The 25,877-nt window shown below is 42.5% G+C and overlaps 1 protein-coding gene across 1 annotated transcript in view; it reads right to left on the bottom strand.

Moving 5' to 3' along the window:
* The window catches only part of SORCS3 (sortilin related VPS10 domain containing receptor 3), a 304,161-nt gene that overhangs the window by 155,414 nt on the left and 122,870 nt on the right, over positions 1–25,877 (bottom strand). Inside the window, exon 3 of the mRNA XM_074831647.1 lies at positions 2,639–2,738. Within this exon, the coding sequence (XP_074687748.1) occupies positions 2,639–2,738 (100 nt within the window). The remainder of the gene's footprint in view (positions 1–2,638; positions 2,739–25,877) is intronic.

The raw sequence follows: 25,877 nt of genomic DNA, 5'->3' as shown, positions 1-25,877 counted from the left end.
TTTTCAAAAAAGAAATTAGAAACAAAAATTTTTTTTTTAAAGAAGAAAGGAAAAAAACAGTGTTTAAATCCTCTTGCCTTATAATTGAGCCTAGGTTTATGCCACAATTCAGGTAAATGATGTTTATATAACTGGCATTTGGTTGAATGAATAATTCCTATTTAACAGCTGAAGAGAGGCGTTTTGGGTCTTCAAAGAAATTTGACAGGTAATTCCCACTGTAGTTCTGCAGGGTAGCTGAGAGGTAATTATCCTTCTCACTAGTAAATCAATTAGGAATGAATGTATGGAAAGCTTTTCCCCTCCTCCAAGTAACTGCTAATCCTCTAAGCACTAATGAGCAGTCAAGGCTAGCAACAGTGGGCAAACCCATCAAAAATCAACAGGAGCTGCGAGGCACCCAGGCGAAAATATTGTACCTGGAAAGGGTCTGCACAATTCACTGTGCGTGCACAGGCCCTGGGCACATGCGTTCTTTTTGGTATCTTCCTCCCTGCTTATTGCCTCAAACACAGACCTATTTTTGAGGTTCACAAGAGATCACTGCATTGTGTTCAAGTAGTCAGAACTTGTGATGTTACAGGGAAAACACAAGGGATCTGGACTTTCTCTAGCAGGGTGCAACTGATTCACCTCACCTACTGCTTTGTGACTCATTATTGCTGGTTGTCCTCAGGAGCTCAGCAAAATCATGATGCTTACTCTGTGGGTCACTGTAACAATATTCACCTAGAGAGACTTGGAGAAGATTACAACCCAAGTGCATTTTTTGCAGTGCACAACCTCATGAATCTGTAAAGGGCTAGGTAGACAATAAACCTGATACTGAATTTGACAAATCCCAGGTGCTCCAATCCAGTGACACCTTCTCCCAGCACTTTTCAAATGCTGCATGGATGTTTGCAATTCTTTGATGGTTAGAGTCAGCTCCGGGTTCAGACAAACCATCTGTTTAATCATGCACAGTAACAGTGCCCATATATTTAGCAGAGGTAGAAAGAATGAAAGTAAGTTGTTCCCACAGCAGCCAGCACTGAAGCTGGTTTTCTGTGGGTTTTCCTTACAGCTTGCCTCTCCATTTCAAAAGTTTTTCTGAAGGGAGGAGAAGAGGGAGACGGACAGATAGGTCCAGAAATAATTTCCTTAAAACATAAGACCAAAAAAATTTTTAACAATTATAATCTGAAATAAGAAAATAACAGGTAAAGATAGGTCTGCATGCCGCTGTATGATGAAATGTAGGTGTTATTCATAAAAGAAAGAAGACTGCTAATCTGTAAAGCTCTATAGTTTAAGAAATTGCTAGAAGATAATCACACATCCTAGTACTCCAATTTATGAGGGAAACTTTACACCAGTGATGTAGGATTTGTAACTGAGCATATTGCCTCTGATTTTAGGTGGGCAGAGTCGCTCTGGAAACAGAATGAAGAAGAATTAACTCTTCAGTGACTACCATATTGGATAAGGGAGGGCTGTGAAGGCCAGGAGAGCTTATTACAAAATATCTTCATTCCGTTTTACTCAGAAAAAAGAACTCATGGTAGTTGTCACAATAATTCAGCTTCTGCATCAGAAAAAATATAAGCTGACCCCTGCCCACTGCATTCTTCCTCTCCTCTATACATCCAGACACACGTATTGTTGCCAATAGTAATCAAAGCTATGACTGCCTTAAGGTTGCATACACTCAAATGAAGATCAATCCTGAAAACTCTGTAGATTGACCAGTGGTGGAAAACACAATAGTAGTAATAAGAACAATACAAGTAGCAAAATAGTAGTTTGGAAACCTACTGGAGAAAGGAGATGAGCAGTTTGGAAGTGATCAAGCCGAATGAGCTGCACCCCATCCAAACACAACTCCAGTGCCAGAGATTAGCTATGTGCTGCAGCCCTCCCACATTGATTTCTGTGGGTAGCTGAAAGCCTCTTTGTCCCACTACCTCCCTTGAATCAACACAGGCAATAATTTTAAACCAAAAAGGCACTGAGGAGTAACTCCTGGGCTGCGCTCTGTGAGCCAGCTGCAGCCCTAATTGCATCACGTGGGAAGCGTGAGCAGGGGGTTTGAAAGCTATGACCTCATCTTCTCTCCTACACATTCAAATCAAATCTTAGGTCTCCCACCCACTCTCCTAGGCATATTCTGCTTCCAACCCCCTTACATGATGTAACCAATGGAAATGTCATTTACATCTTTAACTTCAACTTCTAGCTAGAGAAAGCATGAAGGGGAAAAGAGTCAAATGCAGAAATAAATGCCTTTTACTCAGTATTTCTAATAATAAGGAGACAGAGAAGCCAGGGAGAGGTGTACTAGCCAAAGCCTGTGTAATCAAGAGTCCCAGAAACATGTGTGAGTTCAGCTTCTTTAAAGGTGTAACTGTCAGAAGCAAATAAAAGCAACACTTATTTCTCCAACACATTCAAGAGGAGATTAAGGACTCCATCCTTAAAACAAAACCAGACATAATTCTACTGGATTCCATAGAATTGCACTAGTGCAATTTACACAGCAAATTCAAGCTCTTGTGAATTACCAACAGATTTCACTTTGGGATCATAATTCCTCTCAGAATGAACAGAATGCTGTAATTTTGTTTCTATAGCTACCAGCTCGATGGCTCTCTCTTACCTTCCTCTTGTTAGTGGGACTGACATAAAGGTAGCTCAGCACAGTCTTCAGGCCTACTTTGTCATTTAGCTTTTCATAGGTAGTGCCATAGTCTGTTGACCTGGAGAAAAGAGGAGACAAGAAGAGTTTATGTGGTTATTAGAGCTCAGGGGAAAGAAATGACTGTGTGAATAGATGCTCAAAATTACCACTTGAGCACTATTACCCTTAAAACTAGAGCTTTTGTGTTTCATTCAGGGTAGCCAGCAGAAAAGAGAAGAAAAATCTAATCTTTTTGGGCAGGGTCTGTCTCTGCATCAATTAATCCTATGCACCTGGGGAGCTGTGGTGCACTCGTGAAGATGGACTTTGGAGGCAGGCTCTGCTCTCATGTGCCAGTATGGGATTGCAAATGATATCTACACGAGAGGACTCTGATCTCAGCAGCACACTTACCACAAATTTGCTTTTCAGACAAATTCAACAGAAAAATCCAAATTAAAGCCATCAACAACAGTTTTATTTAAGTAGGCTGATTTTCAACTTGGAGATGGAGATCCAAATGTGGCTCAGAATTGTAACAGCTGAACTCATGTCTAGATAAAAACGTACCTAAACTGGCATCTTGAGTCCTCAGTCACCCCCATCCTACTTTGTGCCAGGCATTTAATTTTTCTGAGTTACAGAGACAGATTCAGGCCCCTACACTAGCAAATCCCACCCGGAGGAGCAGATGATCTGGGGGTGGCATTACCCATTCGTGACTGGGGAAAAGGGCTGCTTCGTCACAGAGGGTTTTCTGTAGCTTCCTCCTCCTCATTTGTGGGCATGTTTGAAACCTCACTTTGCCCTGAGTGTTTCTCTGCTGTTTTTGTACTCTGCTTTTCCTAACAAGATTTTTCCTACCAGAACAAATCAACAGCTACCTAGTACAGGATCTCACACCTGAAGCGTGGTCAGCACCAGCTTGCTTTAGGAGGGGTGTCACAACCTGCATGAAAATCCCACGCACCCCATCCAAACAGTGAGGAGAGCCTGGCTCCTGGCACTACACAGCTTCTATCATATGGACTGAGCAAACACAAACCTTATCAGGTGGACAAGGAAAGACCCTCCCCAAAAGCCTACCTGGACATATCAATGATGTTATTAAGATGAGAATTCATGGCCCCTGCCCTCCTCTCCAATCACACTTTTTACTAAACAGATGATTAGAGAACAGGTAGTAATTCAGTGCCTTTCCCAGTAACTAGCTTCAGTAATTTTCTGATTTTCTAAGTTTACCAAGCCTCCAGCATCTGCAGCTTTGTGGTTCTGCCTGAGACCAATCATCCGCTCCTTGTCTGTTTGGCAGAGAAATGGCTCAAGTCACCCTTCTGGCATCACAGTGAACAGTGCCACTGAGCCCAGCGGCTCAAGGATCCCACTCAAGCGGCTGCAGAAACTGAGCGATGCCAGAATTTGCACCCAGCTCCACTGGTTTCCCTGCTGCTAGTGGAGTCCAGAATGACACCAAAAGCACCATGCTGCAAAACCAGACGGCTGTTTCAGGCTTCCAAGTAGTAGGACCCATGAAGTCAAAAGCTTGTTTTATCACTGATGTGGCTCCCACATACTCTCTTCTGTGCATCTTTCATGCACAATTCCTAAATGTTTTGCAAACTGGTTCTTTCCTTAAATGGGTTGAACCAACCTTCCTCCTTTGAACACTGAGCAATCAGGGGTGCTTCAAGTCTTAAACAACTTCCTTGTGCTCTGGTTTATCTCTTTAATACAAAAATAGAGCTAATACTAGCTCTATTTACACTTAATACCCTTTTGTACTAATGCATAGTATTGATACTCACTGGGTTTCACAGAGACATCCCAAAGGATATTACAATTATGTACTGTATTTTCATAATTTCCACAGCACTTTCCCATCCAAAGAATCTGAAGTTTGTCTCACTAGGTATCAATGCCACAGAAAAAACCTAGCATCTTTGCCCCTCCAGCCAAACTTGAAACCGAAGCAGCTCGATTAACAAAACTGAACAATCCAGGCCAATTCCACTACAGGAGGCATCCTATACATGCAAATTCAACAGGTCAGGAATCCTCAAGTAACACTAAACTCTAAGCAGAGGGTAACACACAGAGGGCAAGCACTAAAGTAATCCCTTGATCTCACCCTTCCAACAGCACTGAAGCTCTGAACAAGCCACATTTGTGGCTACACATGTACCAGCCACCAGCCAGGGAAAGAGATCACTGGTTTCAATCAGCATTCAAAGAGAATACAAATAACAGTTTAATATTCTGACAGAGCTACTTTGGTTTTGTTCTCCAAGTCATTTTCAGATCTCCCACAATGCTTTGCACTTCTAAAGATGCAGGCTGGATGCCCTAATGACTTTTTCTCATTAAACCATTATCACTCATTGCATTTGCCCTTTCAAAGAATAGCTAGAAAGGAAGTAGGATCATTATTTCGTTAGCTTCTCTAAGACTTTCTTTATTATCATGACAGTCACCACTGGCTTCACAGAAACATCTCAAAGGATATCACAATAATATACTGTATTTCCATAGCACTTTCCCATCCAAAGAATCTAAAGCTTTTGTCTCATGTTAATCCACTTAAACTAACAAAGTCCCAAGGGCCATACTGGGAAATATTATCTCTATTCTAGAGATGAAGAAACTGAAAGCTTGCATAGATAATGGTTCATTTTTTCAAAAGCAGGCACCTACAATTAGCCATTTCAGCTTCTGTAATCATCTAGTGTATGGCTTGATACTCAAACCTGCTAAACTACCATCAAACTGCCTATTTTGAAAATAAGTATTTACATTTTTTAAAAGTTGGCTGCCTGATCTTAGCAACCCAAGCCTGAACATCGGATGACATGTGACCCACAGGTGGAAGAGAACTGTTCTGCCTCAGCTTTTAATCTGAACTTGAACCCTTCTCCTTTACTTATTACTTATCTTTGCAGTCAAAGACTTCTAACTGCAGATGAACTAGCCCACGTGTCCTTACAGTTGCTTGACACTACAAGCAGACTGGATACCATGTTTTCTCCCATTCCTCAAATCAGAATAAGATCCACTTCAAAGCACATTATTAAAGAAGCTGAGGGCAAGGAAGGTTCCAATTATATCAAAATGGCAAAAGACTCAGTGATACAAAAGACCCTTTCCATAAGTCACACCCCAAATGCCTGCTTTAACTTTGGTTGAGCCTTTTACAGCCAAATGATCCTGTCTAGCTGGTTCTCCTCTGGGTTGCTCCATTGAAGCCATCACCAGAGTATCATCTAGGAAGGCTGTCATTGTCTTCAGCCTCAAGTTGATATTTGCAGATTGCTTCTAATCACACACATACATATACACACATGTATACGTAAAAGTGTTATTAACAATGCTTTCATAAAACAAATTGTTGCACCTCGTTACACTGCTGGTAGCACAGACACTGTTACAATGTAGAATGGACTCGGGCTATATATACAAGCCTGTAAAGCTCAGTCTATGTATTTTGTTCCACGTGTCCATATACATTGATCTTGCAGCATTTCATTGTCCCTTCTATCCTGCAAACCAAGCTGCTGGCAGTACCCCCAGAAAGGCTGCACAGTGGAAAGCAATAAAACTCAAGGGGTAATCCAGTCTTGAATGGACCTTTGTCTACTCCAAATCAGCTTTTTGGTTTTTATAACTAGCATTTCCTACCATCCATGAGGAAGAATCTCTTTGTTAGTTGTGGTTAACATGAAGAAAGACTTGATCCAGGGCAACACAAGTGTCATATTCATATAACCAAATAAACGTGGGCTTTACCTGAACAGGCTGTGGCACCAAATTCTACATATTCTTTTTGGAAAAACAAGGTTTATAATGTAATTTATTGGGAGACTGCAAATTCTCTCATAATCGTATTTATTATAAACAGTTGTGAACGAAAATCACCTGCTTGATTCCACTGCCCTCCCCTGATGGGCTGTGACATGTTTTTTACCATTACTGCAAGTGCTGTCCCACTGAGCAGGGCTCAGAGGGCACACCCAGGCAGAGAAGCTTCTCTCTACCAAACCTGGTCATAACTCAGCGCACTGAGAGCTAACAAAATCCATCATGTTCCTGTAGGTCTAAGCCTGAGCTTCCCCATGAATCCAACAAACAGGTCTGAGCCAGCAGACTTTAATATTGTGATAAGACTTGCTCATCCCAGGGATATGAAGTAGAGGTGTGCAGAGGCAGAGAGAATAGCTTTTAGAGGAGTCCTCCCTCTTGGATGGTTTCCACCTCTGTTAGGCAGAGAAAGGAGGTTTTGTTTGTTTGCAGTCTCAGCTACTCTGCTATGGAGATAGGCTATAAAATATGTATCAGTCTCTCAGGAACAAAAGAGCTGCAAATGCCAGCACTGGATGGCTGGGAGGAAAAAGGCAACCTCCTAGGGTGTACACGTGCCACCTACTCTCCTGTCAGGGGGTTTCTCCTCTGCGCCTGTGACTTCCCCAACTCTATGTGGAGAAGGAGCAGGTTTGGTTTTGATTTTAGATTCTCAGCCTTTTTCCTAAGATACTAAAGCTTACGCATTCATCTCCAGATCGGACTCCTGCTACACACACATCTGCAGCCCCACGTCGAGAACTGTGTAGGGGCACAGCTCTGCTTAAACGAGCAGGAGAGTATCCCAATTCTCTGTGCACTTGAGAGAGCAACAGGAACACACAGAGCCCAGATTAACATTTGCTTCTCCTCTCACATGCCTGCAAACTGCCTGCCTGCAGTGTGCCCGTCTCCATATCCCCCAAACAACTTTTTGTTTTTACCCATTGGCCAATTTTCTCCCAGTTTGACAGAGAAACAAAGACCCAAGAGGAACAAAGTTTCTAGAAGTTTCATGAAAACCAGCAGCCAGCAAAAAGGAGAGCAAATTTATTAGCGCTCAGAGAAAAGCTGCAGCATGAAACCAAATCCCATGAGACATGAGAGCAGGCACATCTCTCTGAACATCCAGCTGCAGGAAAACATTCAAACACAACTCACATATTAATACACTACAAAGAACCCAGCCACACAACACAATAAGTCAGGCTGCCAAACTTCCATTGCTTGTGAAACAATTTGTTTCCGTCTCTCCCTTCCGCTTCCTCCCCCTCAAATTACCCTCCCCAAGATAAAGGCCTTTCTGAAGCTATGACACACTGGAAGGAGACTCCTACTGAGTCCAGCTTGACCTCCCACTGTGGTAGCCCCAACTGTAAATCCCTTTGGCCAGCCACCCTAGCGATCGTAAGTGGTTCAGGACTCGGGCAAAAGCTGGCTCAGCACTGATCTCACCACACTGCTTTGCACCAAATGGCTAAACGGGTTCTTACTGGAGCAGAGTCCTAAATCAGTAACAGGGCCAACCACACAATAATTATCACACCACACGGGAAGCTGGTCCCACTAACTTACAGGCAGTGCAGAGGGCTGATCCTGTTCTAAAGACTGTAAGTCATTTAGCATGCGCTGGTACTGCTTCTCTGAAATTTTTGATATTATTCCTTTTCTTCCTTGTTGAACATTTCAGACTAGTTCATGGCTTTTGTTGACTATGGCTGTCAGTGGCTAAACATCCTCCACTCCCAAAGCATTTTTCAGGTTTAGATAGAGAGAAGCACAACCTCTCCTGTCTTAAAGGCTGCTTATGAGCCCAAAGTCAGAGTCTGCCTTGGGCAGCCAAATACCTGAGACAGAAACACAGAGTTGGCCCTGCAGCTAATCCAGCCCCAGCTGGAGGTCTGGAAAGGCAGGGGGACAGCTGCCACTGCCAAGGCTGGGAACAAGTGCAAGTCTAACAATGCTCCCCCAGAAGCAGTGGACATGGTGCCACCCGTTGCTGCTAGCCCGGCTGTCCTTCCCTACCTCTCCAAGACTATTTCATTCCCAGCCTCAAGGCAACCAGGGGAGCCCAGGTCCCACTCCCAGTCTGCAACAGTGGAGCCTAATTTCACTTATAATGAGGCAGTTCACAGAAATAACCACTCCTACTAGCGCAAGGCTGTCTGGCAGACCTGGTCACACACAAGGACACTTTTTTTGACAAAAAAAAAAATTACAAACAAACAAGACCTCAACAGCCATGCCAGGCTGTGCCTACTTACTAACCAAGGAAATCTAAGTATCTCTACTCTGTGAATCTTTCACTTAGCAAAGCACAACATTTGCTGTGCCGAGAGCTTGCTTTTATCCAACCATGATTTTAGAGTGACTGTAATAAATATAAAGTCAGAATGTTTTACAACTACAAACAGAAACATCTGCCTCCCTTTGTCCCCATCCCACTAAAGAAAGCTAAAGACAACAATGAAAGTCTGGGGAAGTGAACAGAAACTGAGAAACCATATGGTACTGCTTCCTGGTGTATTTTCCCAGCCTACAGCAATATCATGGACTTCCTAAATTGAAGATGATGCCTTTGTGTGCAAGAGCCATCAGTGGGCTTTTAGTTCCATAAATCTGTCTAACCCCACTGGGAAACTTTTGGCAACTTCATTATCACACAGTAATAAACACCACAACTGTATGCTGTATGAAGAGATGCTCCCTTTTGTTTTAACTTGATAATATAATTCAGAACCCACTGCTACCACTTAACAAGAATGAAACCATGGAGCCCCATGCTGCCATTTGTGATTTCACTGATTGTTGTCATATTCCCCACGGATTTTCTTCCAGTCTGAACAATCTTTTTATTTAGCCACTCCTTGTACAACCTATTCATGTCTTTGATCATTCTATGACTATTCTTTCTAGTCCAATTACATCTTTTGTCATGGATGCCTCAGAGACCAATCTTTAACAGGAAGATCTTTCCTGAGAAAAACAACTACCCAAGTATATCAGCAAAAACCCAGAGTATTTAAAACAACCTAAATAAAACCACTTTCTGCCATCATACAGAAGGTCTTACATTCTCAATACTTCTAGAACCATAACCCATCAGTTCTAGAGGACTTTCAGTTCTACAAGGTTTCAAAACTAAAACAAGAGATTCCACTGGGGAAAAAGAAGTTCAAGAAGATCATAGTTTTGGTAATTTATCTTAAAAAATTAATTTTTTCCTTTTAGTTTGCATGTCATCTAAACAGCAGAATACCCACTCCAATTTCTATTATGATACCAGCACCCCTCCTCCACCCCCTTTCTTTTCTGATTAATGACAATTCCCATCACCAAACATCCAAAAGACTTAAAGATGACCTTTGTTGATAAAATTCAAATTATAATGTACAGTGGAGACTGGCAAGGGAAAATGAGCTGCCATGATGCATTAGTCATTGTGATTTGCAGTTCAAAAATAAGGAGATAGGAGCTAACTAGGAACACTGGCTTCCTTTTTTTTTTTTTTTTTTCCCCTCGCAGATTCTTCTCTTCTTTTTTATTTTTGACAGGAAAGGTATCCTCTCTTGTTTATGCAATACAAGCCTTTGGGAGAACTCTGGATGTCTCGGAGCTTGGCTAGCAGGTTGAGGAAGGTAATTCTCCCCTTCTACTCTGCTCTTGTGAGACACCACCTGCAGTGCTGTGTCCAGCTCTGGGGCCCCCAGCGTAAAAAGGACTCTGCTCAGGCAGGTCCAGAGGAGGGCCATGAAGATGATCAAGGGCTGAAGCACCTCCCTTATGAGGGCAAACTGAGAGAGTTGGGGTTGTTCAGCCTGGAGAAGAGAAGGATCTAGCAAGACCTTATAGAGGTCTTCCAGTACTTAAAGGGGGCTTACAGGAAAAATGGGGAGGGACTCTTTATCAGGGAGTGTAGCAATAGGACAAGGGGTAATGGTTTTAAACTGAAAGAGTTAAAGTTCTCATATGCCAGTACTATTTGGACATCTGATTTTTGTTGCAATTCAGATAATTACAAAGTGCCTGAAGTGGTGGTGTCAGAGCAAGTGTCACACATAACTGGATGGTTTGTGTAATATGACTTAGAATACTTTCATTATTTTAATTCTTTGATACGTAAGATATTAAGTGTTATTGATCCACATACTATTTTGAATTTGGGCTCATATCTGCTGTCATAAGAGAAATGGGCATATGAGATTTATAGCTTTTATTAATGGTGTGGAAATAGATCTATTTCTTTAAGGTGTGCATGTCTTATTCAGATCATGTTACTGTAGGGAAGCATAGGTGATAGTTTGGACAAAACTTTGTCAACCTTGTTTCTAGTAAAGCAGAACTGCACTCTTTACTGAGTTTGCCTGTTATTTATAAGATTGGAACACACAAGTTGGCAATGTAGCATAAGCAAGTGCATGACCGGTGCTGTTAACAAACACCTGCTTCAGCCATGGCACAGGAGTTTTTTCACTGGCATGTTGATGGGTGTGTAAACTCCTAGGATCATACCTAAGGATTGGGTTTTGCTCAGATTTAGATTAGATATAAGGAAGAAATTCTTTCCTGTGAGAGTGGTGAGACACTGGCACAGGTTGCCCAGAGAAGTTGTGGCTGCCCCCTCCCTGGAAGGGTTCAAGGCCAGGTTGGACGGGGCTTTGAGCAACCTGGTCTAGTGGAAGGTGTCCCTGCCCATGGCAGGGGGGTTGGAACTAGAGGATCTTTAAGGTCCCTTCCAACCCAAACCATTCTATGATTCTATGAAAAGGATATTCCACCTCTAGATTTGCAGGCAATAAAGCACAGGAGATGTGAATATTGGTCACATTTCTAGTGGCTGATTGCTTATCAGCATTTCATTTGATCATTGTCCACAAGGCAGGGGGACAGTTTACACCAGCCATTCCTTAGTAGAGATGACTACTCAGATGGGCATCAACAGTCTCTGGAAATGTAGGTTTTGTATATTTAGCCTACAGGGATGGTGGGGACTAACTTGAAAGCCATATGTTTGCATGACTCTTGTACTTGTCCCATAGGAACACAGTGGTGCTTTGGATATCCCCAGTAACCATTGACTATCCAGAACAATGTGCCATTGGGTGCCTAAATAGCATTCACCATCACCAAACGGGCTGTCCTTTCCAACCTCCTCTCTCTTCTGCACCTGGACTTTTCCTCCAGATACACCATTTCTGTGACAAGACAGAAGCAGTTTCAGATCTAAAATAATCTGTAGAACCACCCCAACTAGCAAGACTCTCTTTTGAGACACAAAGAGGGAGGGGGGGGAGTTTGCAGGAAATGGGTTTTCTTGAAGGAAAAGAATGACAGAAAAAGTGAGAGATGCTTGCAAAGTAGGAGTTGCCAGATCAAATCAAAGAATGACTTCAAGTACCAGACTTTGAGTGTGATGTTCCCTGCTCTAGGCCTTTTAGAGGCAGTATACCTCACCCACTGTGAGACACAGGTTTGGCTAAAGGCAGCTCTGAAGCTGTCTCACCATTTTGCTTCTGCCAAAGGAGGGCAAAAATCTTTCCTCTGAAGCAGAGATAAACACAAATCAAACTGATAGATCCTAACACCTCATGGCAGGCAAAAGGCTGAACTACAAAAGCCTGTGGTAAAGTATGCTTTGCTTTTAGAGAACCTGGGATCCTGATCAAAGCAAGCAGGCTGCAGGTGTAGTTGTTACTAAGCATCACTTTATATTCTGCTGCAGAATAGCCCACAATAAGGAGGCACAAAAGATTGGTGCCTCCTACTGTGATACTAAAATAACTCTACTTCCCCAGCTGTAAGACTCCATCTTCTCTATACTGTGACTGTTTATCTCATCTTAAATTTAGCTACCTACAAACTAGGTATTTAGCTCTAGCTCTCAAGCCTGTCCACATTTTCTCTCTAACTATAAACAGAGACTGTTAACTTCAGACTGTTAACTTCATCCTAAAATAGGTGAGGATGTATTGCTCTCTAAGGTGTCTTCCTCCCTTCAATACAAAGGGAGACCAGAGCAGCTAACACATACACTCAACAGTTAGATGGCTAGCACAAGGCAAGGTGTATCTCACACTAAATGAATTAGAAAAGTTCATGCACTGAGCTGTCAGTACAAATGAAGGGAAGGACCTCAGTCATCCTGGCTGAGATCAGAAGGTCATCATTTGTCATAATGTACCAGTGCTCTATATTTTAAATATTATTATTCTATGCAGACATGCATGAGAATTGCATGAGAAGCCAAACAATATCAGGTGCTTTACACACACGATAACGTTACAAAGTGAAGAGAGCAGAGATAAGCAGAGAAATGGGATATGGATTTCCCAACAGTCGCTGGCAGAATCAAGAACATAAACAAAGACCTGAGGAAATGTGAAATGGCTTTTCCTCAAAAGCTGGGATAAGCACTTTGCGTGTTGCCCCATTACATCACTGATGACCTGCTGGCAATTCCTTATCACAGTCAGGCAAACTTGGTGCCCACTGACAGAAACTGTACCTCACGGAAGCACAAACATAAAAGCTATACACGCATCATGTAATATCCACATCAGCAGCCTCATCAAGGACGTCAGAATCTGAATAATCTTCTTACTGCTTCTGACCTGAGACAAGGACATCACATTCCTGCAGACACCACCCAAGACACAGTTCAGTTGCCATGAAACAGGGACAATCTGGAGCCAAGACAGTCTGGCTTCACCAAGGCCTCTCTTTTTTCTGCTCTGGTAATTTTACTACTGTGAAATCTATGTAAAAGCATTACTTTTGTACAGCTCTGAAGAACTACACCTCATCATTACTCACTTCCCATTTGTACTGCCTAAAAGATCTGACATATTTATCATGTTCTTGATTCTGATGTATTCTAATTTTCCAAAGAGGTGTTTTATGCATCCCTGATAAGGCAGCATACTGATTTGATTCCAAGCACTTGACTGGCTCAGCAAAGATGGCCCTTATCAAGACATATTGAAGAAATTCAGTCCAGAGGACACTTTAATAGCCTCAAAGATAAAAGGCAGCTTTGATGACAAAGCCTCATTAATTAATCAGATATTAATTAGGTTATTAATTACAAGCAAGGCCCTTCCCAGGCCCTTTTCTACTTTTATTACTATAGCTAAAAATGCTTCTGTAACAATTCTCTTAAGCAGCTAATCGTTTTAATTTGCATTATTTTGTAGCAAAAGGAAAGTGCTTTGAATGTAGGATTTTCTGAAGCAATTGTAGAGGTTCAATTTAACATCCATGCTGTTAGGTACATTTAAACTGGAACTCCCCTTAAATGTGTATTGAACAGAATGTTGAGGGAAGACTATGGAACTGCCACATCACTAAGCTCTGTATTTCTGTGCTAGATGGGGATAATAAAAAATCCTTCCAACCACTTGGAGAATAAGTACACACTGGGCAACACAAACTACCCTGACAGTAGATCACCTCACCCTTTTAAGAGAGGAGGACAGGTGACTCAAATATCAGTTTACCAGCTGGGAATACCAACATCAGTGTGTCCACTCATGCTCCCTGGGATGGTGGCTGTGACCAGGGTTTATGAGAAGCTTGCCTTTGACTCTGCCTGTTTTGGAATCAGTGGTACTGTGGGGACATCAGATGAACCTAAGCCACGTCTAATGTAACACAAGGCATGTCAACTTTCTCAAACTATCAGCAAACCTTTGCAAAACTGATGTAGTTAAAAAGGAGGGCAGTGATGGAGGCAGTTTAGTCCAGTTTTAGACGCAGATATTACAAACTGCAGACAATTCCCAAATCAACTTTTACAGTCAGCCTGCAAGACATTCCGTTCCCTACCTCAGGCGACCCCTCTCCCACAAGCCTTATGTCTACCTGCAACTCCCCTAATTGTGGCCCACAAAGGTTACTGCCCCCAGCAGCACACCCACACAACACGAACATCAACACCACAGAAATCCCATCTGAACCCAGGCAAGGTACCTCAGCACTCCACTTTCCCATTTAGTTAATTAGTTTCCTGGGAAAAGATTGGCTCTCACTGTTCTCAAAAAAAAAAAAACAACTCATGAGATGCAGCCACCTGAGACAGTTGAGTACTGTCAATGCAAGAAGTCCCTTCCAGACTTAGGAACACATCTTTACCTCCAGTCACAACATGACTTGAGAGCCTCTACATGCTACTTTTCTACAACTAATAAGACAGCACCAGATCCACAGTTTAAGTCAGTGACCCTACTATATTCAAGTAAATGAATAATACTGGTAGATCTACACAAATGTACACAATAAAGGTCAGGACCCACTATACATATGTACATCTATAAACATACAGACTAATTAACATTAACAAGAGAATGCTAGCATTTTGCAAACATTTCATATTTTTGCATTTGGGAGAATTCGGCATTTCTAAAAAAACTTCAGAAGTTTAAACCTGCCCAGACAAGACAAAGCAATAGTGTAAGTTTGGTTGTCTTAAGAAGCAAAGAGAAGTTGGAGCCATAAAAGAACACAACTTTCAGGCTAATATTTCTTTAAACAGGTTTTTGTAATGACATCTTCCCACCAGAACAGTCTCCAGCACAAGCTTTCTTTCAATAAATAAATAAATAAAATGAAACATAAAATCAGCCCATTCCTGAATCCTTTGAAGCTTACCATGGCAGGGCCCGCAAACCCTCCCAGCCTTCTGAACCATACACTAACAGTTTTGAGCATCTCATAACACAGACGTAAGAGTTCACAAGACAGAAGGAGCCCTCAGGCTGGGTTACACAGCTGACAATGCCTGTATGTAGGCTGCACCACTTGCTTTGCAGAGTAGCCTAGTTATACAGCTGGGTCCCTGGGCAATAAGCTTAAGTTGTTCTGAATGGCCCAAATGACTCTCTTCCTTTCTCATCCAGACAGTCAGGTTATGCCACTACTTACTCTCCTAGTTCCTCAGAGCATTTTGGTTGAGAAATATAAGGACAGGGATATAAGTGCAAAAGTGGAAAAAAACAGTCATCTGTCACCCAGTTTCTTGGCTTGGGCAACAGTCAGATCAGCAGCTGCATTGAGCCTCTCATAATACAGATAAATCCAGTGCTACACCACATGTAGATATTTCATACTAGCACTGGTTGAGTGCAAGTCTTATTTATTCCCTGAGCACGAGGATTAACAGCCTCGATTCTAGTTATCATGTCTTCAAAATGCAGACAGAGGTCTAAGCTTGCGTCTATACAGACTTTCCACAGAGGTAAGCTTGCTGTTCATTATCAAGGTTAATAAATGATTGTGATGCTTATGGCAGATGCTCAACACGGGGATCCCCTTCTTCCCCACCAACTGCCTGTGAGTAGTGGGCAGCTCAGAAAACACACAATTGATCACTCCTGCACTATCATGCCCTAAGACCCACTGCCTAATATCTTTCAAACCACAGTTGGTTCAAACTTAATTTTACCCCAGAAAAACCTTCTTTTCCTGTCATCTTTTGTGCTCGGCACTCAAAAGCTCATCTAACACAAAACACTTTGTCGTGGGAGAATAAACCTGTTGGAATTTTTTCAGACAGAAGATCAATAAAGTGGGAACAGCTTGAAAAGTCAATCAGCTTCAGCAAGTCCCCCGGAGATGGCTGGGTGATTGTCATTTTAATGAAAGAATAGTAAGGAGCACAAGGAAATGAGCATCCCCTTCAAACTCATGAGGGAGAGTATCTCAGGCTGAGACACGGGGAAAGATAAGGATGCACTGGAAGAGACCAGTCATCTCTCTAGCTTGATAAGCCATCTCAAGAAGTAGTCAGAAAGAGCTAACTTAAACCTCAAACTGATAATTAGCTTCAGTACTACACTACAGAATGATATTTCCTCCAGGAAATTAAATGAGGTATATTTTTGTTTAGGCCCTGAAATACAAGGATAAATATCCCCTTATGTCTTTGCTCCTAAGTAGTGTGCTGAAAATGTGGTTCTTAGTCATGTTAAAGTCAGGACTTTTTCCTAAGTGGAGTTTATGAAGAGCTAAGCACCCTGCATATTATCAAGGCAAATGGAATGGGAAAGTTGTCTGTGATCCAAGATACTGAAGTCCTTTCTCTAGACACACCATGGATTTTCTTTATGTTTTTGGATTTAATCATAATTTAGCCACTTATGAAAAGGATCAAACACAAATACCTAAAAAGCAGACTGAGATTCACTGAAGAAAGAATTCTATTGTACTAAAGGCATTGGAAGGCATCTTGGGAGACCTGCAAGGTTCCTACTTTGCCACAGACTTCCTGTGTGGTTGTGATCTTTTTGGCAGTTACACATGACGACATATTTTGCTGTTGTTCTGACCACCTAGGTTGGAGTATGGCATCTCCCACAAAAGTTCACATAGATGCAGATATTTCAAAGTGTAATCTGAGATCCACACTTTCTTAGCCATGACAGATAGCTTGGACTTACTGTGTGAGGTCCCATGCCCCATGCTATGTCAGAGCTCAGAGTACACCAACGTAATTGTCTACCCTAGCATTCAAGTCTATGACTCAGTATGTTTTGGGCCTTTGGCCATGCTTTCTACTTGAACTTGGGCTCCAGTCCCACTCAGGATATCTGCCTGTTCATGAACAAACTGTTGCTCATGTTTCTGACAGCACTGTCCATGGATCCATGCTTCAAAAAACATTAGAGCAGAACTCACTAAATTATGCAGTGTATCTTTAATTGTATTCTAACCCAGCATGGTTCACTCACAGCCCCTGGACAGTTTAAAGCAGTGGCACTTAAGTTCTTTCAGTGATATTATTTAGACCCAGGAGAGAAATGGATTTTTTTCTTCACTCTAGTCAACCTGATGCTTAAAATGCCAATGAGAAAATGAAGCATGATACTACATTCCTGGAGGGCACCATTAAGACCTCCAGGGAGTCAGCATAAAAGTGTTGCCCATCTTTTAGCAGGTAGATTGCAATAGCCTGTGATTAATTAGGAAATAGTGGCTGCTCAGCATTGACCATTTCCTCATCCTTTTTAGCTGCCTTACCAGAAGGCACGTGGTTTGTTTTAACATCAGCTTTAACATTCTGGGAATGAATCTTCCTGCAGGCTGAATAGTAACACTCTGAAAACAAGCCCTCTGCAGTCAACAAGGATCTGATCAACCACTTGGTGCAGGGGCAGTCCTGTAGACTTGTCTGAGCACATCTCTACAGGTTTTACTCTGAGAGGACAGAGGAGAAAATGAAATATGGGTACAAAAGAGGAAGGTTCACACAGTGCCACAATTTCTAGCAAAAGCATTTAGTCATGACTGAGACATCAGTGAGCAGTGCATGGACATGCTGAGTATAAGAACATGTAGGGAAAGTGATGCATTTCTGCAGCTTATTGCAAAGAATAAGGACAGTGATGAGTGGCCAATGGCTCAGAGCAGATGAACTTTCTTCCCCCACCTGTGCCCCTTCAGAGGGTCCCGGTGAAGTTGCCTGGACAGGGAACCTGATGGATTTGCACCACTGCCTTGATGTTTTAACATTAGCCCCTCAGCTAGTATGTCTCCAAAAAACTACTTATCACATCCAAAACTGGAAGCCTCAATACAGTAAAGCATGTTTCTCAGAACATTGACTCCACACAGCCCCATCACCCACTTTTAACTAAGTGGACCTGCATCATTTAGCCAGTTGAAAATACAAGCAGACAGGTGAAGATCGACAACAGGAAAACCGCCAAGCTTTAACCAAGCTTCCCCCAATTAATTCCTCCCCCTTCCTCCCCCTACCAGTACCTCTTTAACCCCTCTGGTGTGTGCTTCTATTAATCACAGTCCATGCAGCAAAAATGCTGTTCCCCAGACTCCATTTTAGACAAACACATTTATTTGTGCTTGACTCGGATGTAAGGGAATACTTCCATGTTAATGAGCTACAATCATGGATCAATAAAGTTCATATTGAGACTTAAGTGCTGTGATTACCAAAAGAGGGAATGCAGAAAGAGATATTACATCATGTACATGTGCATCTATTACACAGCTGCTGAGCTTTAAAACAATGTGTGTGTAATAATCAGAGTACCATGGTGAAATAGCAGCTGTCTTTTCAAGCCAACAGTAAATGCATGTTGGGAGTGCTATCTGAAAGGATTGTTTCGTTGTCCATACTTTACTACATAACTGATGCTGAAAATGGAGAAAAGAAATAACCACGAGGTTTTGCTACAAGTCATTATTTTGCAAAGATTACACTTTAATAACTCTAGTACCAAAATATTTTCATGAATGAATCTCACTTCCTCACAGATGAGGGCAAACAATAAACATTCTTTAACACCCTCACCTACTCTCTTTCTTTTTTTAAAATCTCATTCTGCCACCACTTATCAGTGTCCCCACAGCAAAAAAAAGGGAAAAAAATATTAAATGCACTGCTGGGAATGGGATCTCATCCTTAATGACACCATCAATAATTGCTGTCACAAGCTAATATCAGAATTTCAACCTTACAAGGAAGATAAAGAGGCAGAGTTTTTTAGATTGTGGTTTCTAGACAAGCTCTAAATGGGATTTGGCCACATGCTTTTAAATGCTGCCTGGATAGCTAACAGAGCAGTGCAAACTAAAAGCAGGTTGAATCCAGACAGGGAGTACTAAACCTAGGGTCGTCCTGTGAACCTCCCAGAATGGTGTTGGATCCAGAAAGCAGGATGTAAATACAAGTGCTGTCTTTACAGCAAGGCTTACACCTCTGATGGCAGTTCCTTGGACACCAAGGATATCCTCAGGCAGCCGCTTCTTCATGTGTCAGATTCCAGTAACTCCCCAATGAGAAGTACCCAGACGCCCTTCGGTCTCTACACCACTGAAAAGTTACTGTGCAGCTAGGACCTTGTCATCACAATCTAGACACCATTAAGAGAATTTATACTCCAAGATGCTTTTAAAAAGAGACTGAATGGTTCCTAGTTGAAACCTGTGGCTGGAGAAGTGAGATCAACTTCTCTTCAAATATTGGCAGCTTGGGTGCCATGACACTACCTGCAACTTGCACAGACCTGCCCTCACACCAGTAAGCTGCAGATGAGCAACAGTGCTCCCATTTCCTGAGAACTTCTTGTTAATATGTTGAAGGCCAGACACTGACAACCATTATGTATTTGCACAACATCAAACCAAGAACAGGCCAGTTGTTTGTGTCCTTCTCTGCACCCTGCTAGTGTAACCAGGTGTGTACTTCAGACTTGAACAGAGAAGAAGACTGACTTAACACAGTCAGCCCCAACTCCAGAGCCCAAGATGTTTGGGGTCACTATGACTTTCTAAGTGACTGAATTTTAATTCTTCAATAGAATTAGTATATTAAACAACAGAAAACAGTGGAGAGAGGAGAAGCATGCTGGGAAATCACCTTTAATTTTGCACGTTAGAATCTCTATGTAATTAATAGTCAGCATGGCACACTTGCACAACTTGTTTCAATCCCTGAGAAAACTCTCATCAAGTTTGCAAGACAGTGTTTCATTTCTAGTCTAGAAATAAAGACATTTATTCTGCTTTTTCTTACTGATGGTGAGTGAACACAGTTCAGACCTTCCCTCCTAAACAGTATCTATGCAGACCCTTTCCCCAATTTACATAGAAACCTCACCCTGCTTTCATCTACACTACGCTATCAGCCAGAAACCACCATTCAGTAAGAAGAGCCCAGAGATGAGTCATTAGTCATAGACTGTAATCTCCAGTATCATAAACACAGTCAGATATAAGAAGTCTCTGAATTTGGCAGGGGGAAAGTGAGGCTGAAATCACATCTTTCCACAAAACACAATGTTTTCACTCATCTTTTAAAAAAAGTTATGTAGATGAAAGAAAAGGGCAGAGTTAAGATGACTACAGATCCCCTCAGTTCCACACACTGAACTTGAGAGCACAATTTCATTGGTGTCAGAGTTTATTATTCGGGAGCTACAACATGGCAGTATGGTCCAAGTTCATGTCAGGACAGTCAGTTCCAAGACTCACAGCCTCTAAGCAAGAGCACCACCTCAGAAACAAGAACTGATTTGCTCCATGCACATAACTGGGAGATATGACCTGTTCCCAGCTCTGCCCCAGCACTGATCTACACTGTGTTGTTTGCACAAGCATTGTGACTTCTGTTCATCAAGCCCACATAAACATGGTGAACTATGAAACAAGGAAGGTTTTTGCTGTGCTGCAAACAGTAGTTATCAAGAACCACTTCCTTACAGAACAAAGACTCTAAATATTTCATGAGCAAGGCAGGTCTCCATTGCTGGTTCCAAGACCATCACACAGTTGTACAATAATTTTTTCCATGTCAGTGTCTCAGTCTGAGGAGGACAGGCAGAGGAGATCCTATCATTCCAACAAGAAAAGAAGTGGAATGGTAGAGTACAATAGTTTTATCCATAATAATATGATTCCTTTGCTTGTGCCTATGCAAGTTAAGCTTTTCTGCACTGCATTACCTCCACCAGACCAGTGCATATGTAATGCAAATCAACCGTCGAGCAGTATTTGTACTACAATAATAACTTGGAAGAACTTGTTTAATATCAGAAGACTTAGTGGAGCAGATGAATGGCTCTGACATGATATCCATGGGATAGAAATTCAATTAAAAACTGCAAGTGGCACAGGAGTGGTAGTTATTGTTCAACATGTACCATGGGGCCTTTGCTGAAATACAGCTATTAGCTGTACTGGTTGAGAAATTCTGTTTTCCTTTATGGCAATCTGTTAGCTTGTAGGAAGTTAAATTAATAAAAACAGAGAATCACTCTCACATTACGAGAACACAGCAAAGCCAAGGGCTAGTTGCGTATTTTATAATTATGGATTAAGTGCATTATGCCAAGAAAATTAAAGAGATGCCACAATTATAATAAAAATGAAAGATTGTCTGGCTCTAAAGGCTGATGGTGTGACTATCACATGCAGAGCGTGCTAGTTTGTCTGTCCTTATCTCCCCCATCACAGCTCTCCAGGATGTTAACAATTATTTCTAATGCTAGCAGCTACATTCACCATGTGTTCAGCCCTTGGTGGAGGTACACTTGCATGAGAAAGCTACCTCCCCTCCTGTTAGTAGCATCTCAAATTCATCTTCCGTCTTGGAAAGTTAGTTTTGCCCCCAAAGAACAAAGAAGGATGGAAGGAGAATTTTTAATTTTTTTTTAGATAGATGGAGGACAGAGCTCAGTGAGAAATAACTCCCCAAGCCCATCCAACTTTTGCCAAGTCCCAAAGATGGGACAGGCAGGGATCCCAGGATGAAAATTTCCTCCTGCAGAGGTAAGAATCAGGCCCAATCAACAAGGAACCAACACAAATGTTTTTCATTTAAATGTGCAAGGGAGCATACTCACATCACTGATATTCAGACATTCAGTTTTAGACTCCTTACCCCACAAGTGTGGAAAAAGCTAGTTCTGAATCACCCTGTAACTCTGAGACCACATCTTTCCAGTTAATGTGGAACCACATCTAAGAGCACTCTAGTATTTCACCTCCTGTAGAGCACAGCCTTCCCCACCAACAGAGGTAATTAATGGGACAAACTAAGTCACTAAATATCCATGACATCTTCTGGACATGGGGCCTTGACTATTTTTGACTTACTCATAATCATCAGGAAGCCTGCAGCATACCAAGAAAATTCCAATGATGTCTGACTTTCCCAAAAGCAGCCCCAAGTGCCCAGTCAGACCACCATTGCATTTCCTCAACAGCAATGTCCCTTCCCTTTCATTACTCACCAGCCATCACTTCCAGATCTGAGCCATCTTCTCAACTGTGCCTACACCACACAGTGTCACATGGAAAGCACTATCAGTGGGCCAAAATAGGAAAGAGGAAAGTGGCCCAGGCAACAATACAGTGCCTTCCTCCCTTTGTCATCTAAGAGAAGCCTTCTACTCAGGCTACACTCAAAAGTCATGACTAAAGTAGACTAAACAGACTCAGGAGAATAAGCCATGTCTCTGAACTCAACAGTCTGGCAAAAAACCACCACAGTTATTCTTTCTAGACTCTCTTAACCAACATCAGCAACACAATTTTGCCTTCTCCAGACAGGACCATCTTCTCCCAGTCTATGCTAGCCTTTGGCCTCTCCCTGCAGAGACCCCCAACACACAGCATGCCTTGGAGTAGCTCAAAGACTCCCTTAGATCCCTAATGGTAACAAACACTCTGGTCTTCCAATCAGAAGAAAAAAAAAACAACCGAACAAACAACAAATCCAAACCAACACCACAAAAAAACACCACAAACAAAAAATCCCCACAAAACAACACACAAGCAAACAAACACACTTTTAAAATCTGACTTTGAAATGCTCCATGGTAATGTGACTATTTAAAATCTCGACTGACAGGGTTTCCTGACCTCATTTCTAACCGTGAACAGCTAAATCCGTGTTCTCAGATATGTATGCATCTTACCTCTCCTGAGCAGAAAACATGAATCTCCCTTTTAACTTCTTTCATAGGAACACTGTTGTTGCTGCTGTTGTATGAGCAAGCACAATTACAAATTCCTTTCTGCAAATGGAATATCAGACCTTGTAGGAATAACCTTTAATGGGTGGCAAAGTTCACTTGGCACAATATTATTTTTTTTCCTGCTAGGAGCTAGATGCATCATGCCACTCAAAATTAAAACCACCTTAACACTCATCTGTAATAACATGTGACAACTGCTGTGTTTTTAAGACTCCAAATGAAACTAGGGATCTCAAACTATTCACTTGGATCCATCTGCTTTGACAAAACTAGTTCAGGGTACACCTGCCTTGGACTAAACACATCCTAGTTCCTGGTAGCAAAAATGAGCACAGTGCATGGGGAAGTAGTAAGTGGTGCGGGTACTCTGCAAGTAGCTCTTCCGCCTCCAGAGAATTAAAGAGTTATCTTGGTATGCCAGATTTTTTTTTTTTTTGTTGCTGAGTTAAGGACTTTAGCAACCAGTTTTTGAACAGAGACTTCAGTTGCTCCCAAGAGCTGTGTTTGTTACATATGCTGTGTAAACACAACACTCTTTGCTCTAGGGAATGACCTACCAGAGGATGCCATGCTTCGCTAGGACAAGAACTCTTGAAGTCTAGTGCCTTCATAAATACTGCACAGGTCAGAGGGCAGAGAGTCAGGGAGAATGAAGGGCACTCTGCTCCCTGTACTTCCACACAGCTCAGCAGATGGACTGTGCTGAGTGTGGAAGGATAAGCAGGTTACCAGACAGGCTTTTACAGGAGACATCTCTGGAAGTACCCAGACATATGGGTAAAAAACTGGTTGGATGGCTGGGCCCAAAGAGTTGTGGTGAACAGAGTTAAATCCAGTTGGCGGCCGGTCACAAGTGGTGTCCCCCAGGGCTCAGTTTTGGGGTCACTCCTGTTTAACATCTTTATTGATGATCTAGACAAGGGGATTGAGTGCACCCTCAGTAAGTTTGCAGACGACACCAAGTTGGGTGGGAGCGTTGATCTGCTCGAGGGTAGGGAGGCTCTGCAGAGAGACCTGGACAGGCTGGAGCGACGGGCTCAGGCCAACTGCATGAGTTTCAATAAGGCCAAATGCTGGGTTCTGCACTTCGGCCACAACAACCCCCAGCAGTGCTACAGGCTTGGGGAGGAGTGGCTGGAGAGCTGCCAGTCAGAGAGGGACCTGGGGGTGTTGGTCAACAGCCGGCTGAATATGAGCCAGCAGTGTGCCAAGGTGGCCAAGAAGGCCAATGGTATCCTGGCTTGCATCAGAAATAGTGTGGCCAGCAGGGACAGGGAAGTGATCTTACCCCTGTACTCGGCACTGGTGAGACCGCACCTCAATTACTGTGTTCAGTTTTGGGCCACTCACTACAAAAAGGACACTGAATTACTCGAGCGTGTCCAGAGAAGGGCAACAAAGCTGGTGAAGGGTCTGGAGCACAGGTCTGATGGGGAGCGGCTGAGGGAACGGGGGTTGTTTAGTCTAGAGAAGAGGAGGCTGAGGGGAGACTTCATCGCCCTCTACAACTACCTGAAAGGAGGTTGCAGAGAGCTGGGGATGAGTCTCTTTAACCAAGTAACAAGCGATAGGACAAGAGGTAATGGCCTCAAGTTGCACCAGGAAAGGTTTAGACTGGATATTAGGAAGTATTTCTTTACAGAACGGGTTGTTAGGTGTTGGAATGGGCTGCCCAGGGAGGTGGTGGAGTCCCCATCCCTGAAGGTGTTTAAGAGTCGGGTTGACATAGCGCTTAGGGATATGGTGTAGTTGAGAATGGTCAGTGTTAGGTTAATGGTTAGATGATCTTCAAGGTCTTTTTCAACCTAGATGATTCTGTGATTCTGTGATATTGGAGACAATGCATGGCAAATGGCTACATCATGCTGAGTTTGAGGGGACCTATTAAAACATCAGAGCAATAGAAAGAGCTTCCACACATGGCTCTGCCAGCAGCCATAAACCAGGCCGTGAGCATCTACTCCTTTTTCTTCCCTCCCATAAGAGTTACTACCCCTGGCTGGAAGCACTCACTAGGATCATGAAAACATTGTGCTGTCAACTCCTTTGCTTCAGTTTCCCCACTGAAAAGAGGATATGAGCACAGAGATATCTAACTCATCTTTGCAGAAAGCATCTTCTGAGCTTATTTACATAAATAAAATAGCTGGTGTGACCAACTGGACCAAATAAGCATAGAAAAGGAAAATAAAGCTACAACTCAATCAATTCCCTAGGTTACACCCAGATCTGTCCAATACAGGCACTTAGCTGAAGAATCATAACTTCCATTTCAAAAGCATGAAGAGCTATTTGACCACCTGCTGTCCAGGACTGCCAGGCAATTGGTCTGTACATAAGCCACAAAGAGAAATCATCACACTTCCATTGCAGACGAATAACAGTGTGGCTCTGCGTCACCAGAGAAAGAGTTTCTCACTTTCACTGCAGCTCCAGGGCCAGCAATAGCATGAGGGTCTGCACAAGCTGCCTGCTGACAGCGTCGCCTGGGCTGCCTCAATGCGCAGTGTATCAGTGTGCAGAACAAATGAGCCAGCAGCCTCGTTTGTCATCATCTGTGCTCTCCAGCAACTGCCCTCCACTTCTACCATGTCAGCTCAGCAGCATCCTAACAAAGAAAAAGAGAAATCCTTCCCTTGCTCCTGCCACATGCTCACCTTGCCTTCAATCCCCAAACATTGATAGAAAGGATTAAAGAGAGTGCTGCTTAAAATAAAATGGATATAGGATTCAAAACCAATTACCAAAGCATAATCTTGCTCAGATGGGCATGCTAAGAATAATTACTATCCATAAGATGAATGCTTGTTGGAGACACATTACAGAAGACTGTATAATTAAATATAGCAACCGATCCTCATTTATCTACCAAGCAATTCACATTTAAAAGC

This window comes from Strix aluco, chromosome 7, assembly GCF_031877795.1.
Source record: "Strix aluco isolate bStrAlu1 chromosome 7, bStrAlu1.hap1, whole genome shotgun sequence".
In the NCBI taxonomy this organism is placed as follows: Eukaryota; Metazoa; Chordata; class Aves; order Strigiformes; family Strigidae; genus Strix; species Strix aluco.
This window is presented reverse-complemented; position numbering and strand designations above follow the sequence as displayed.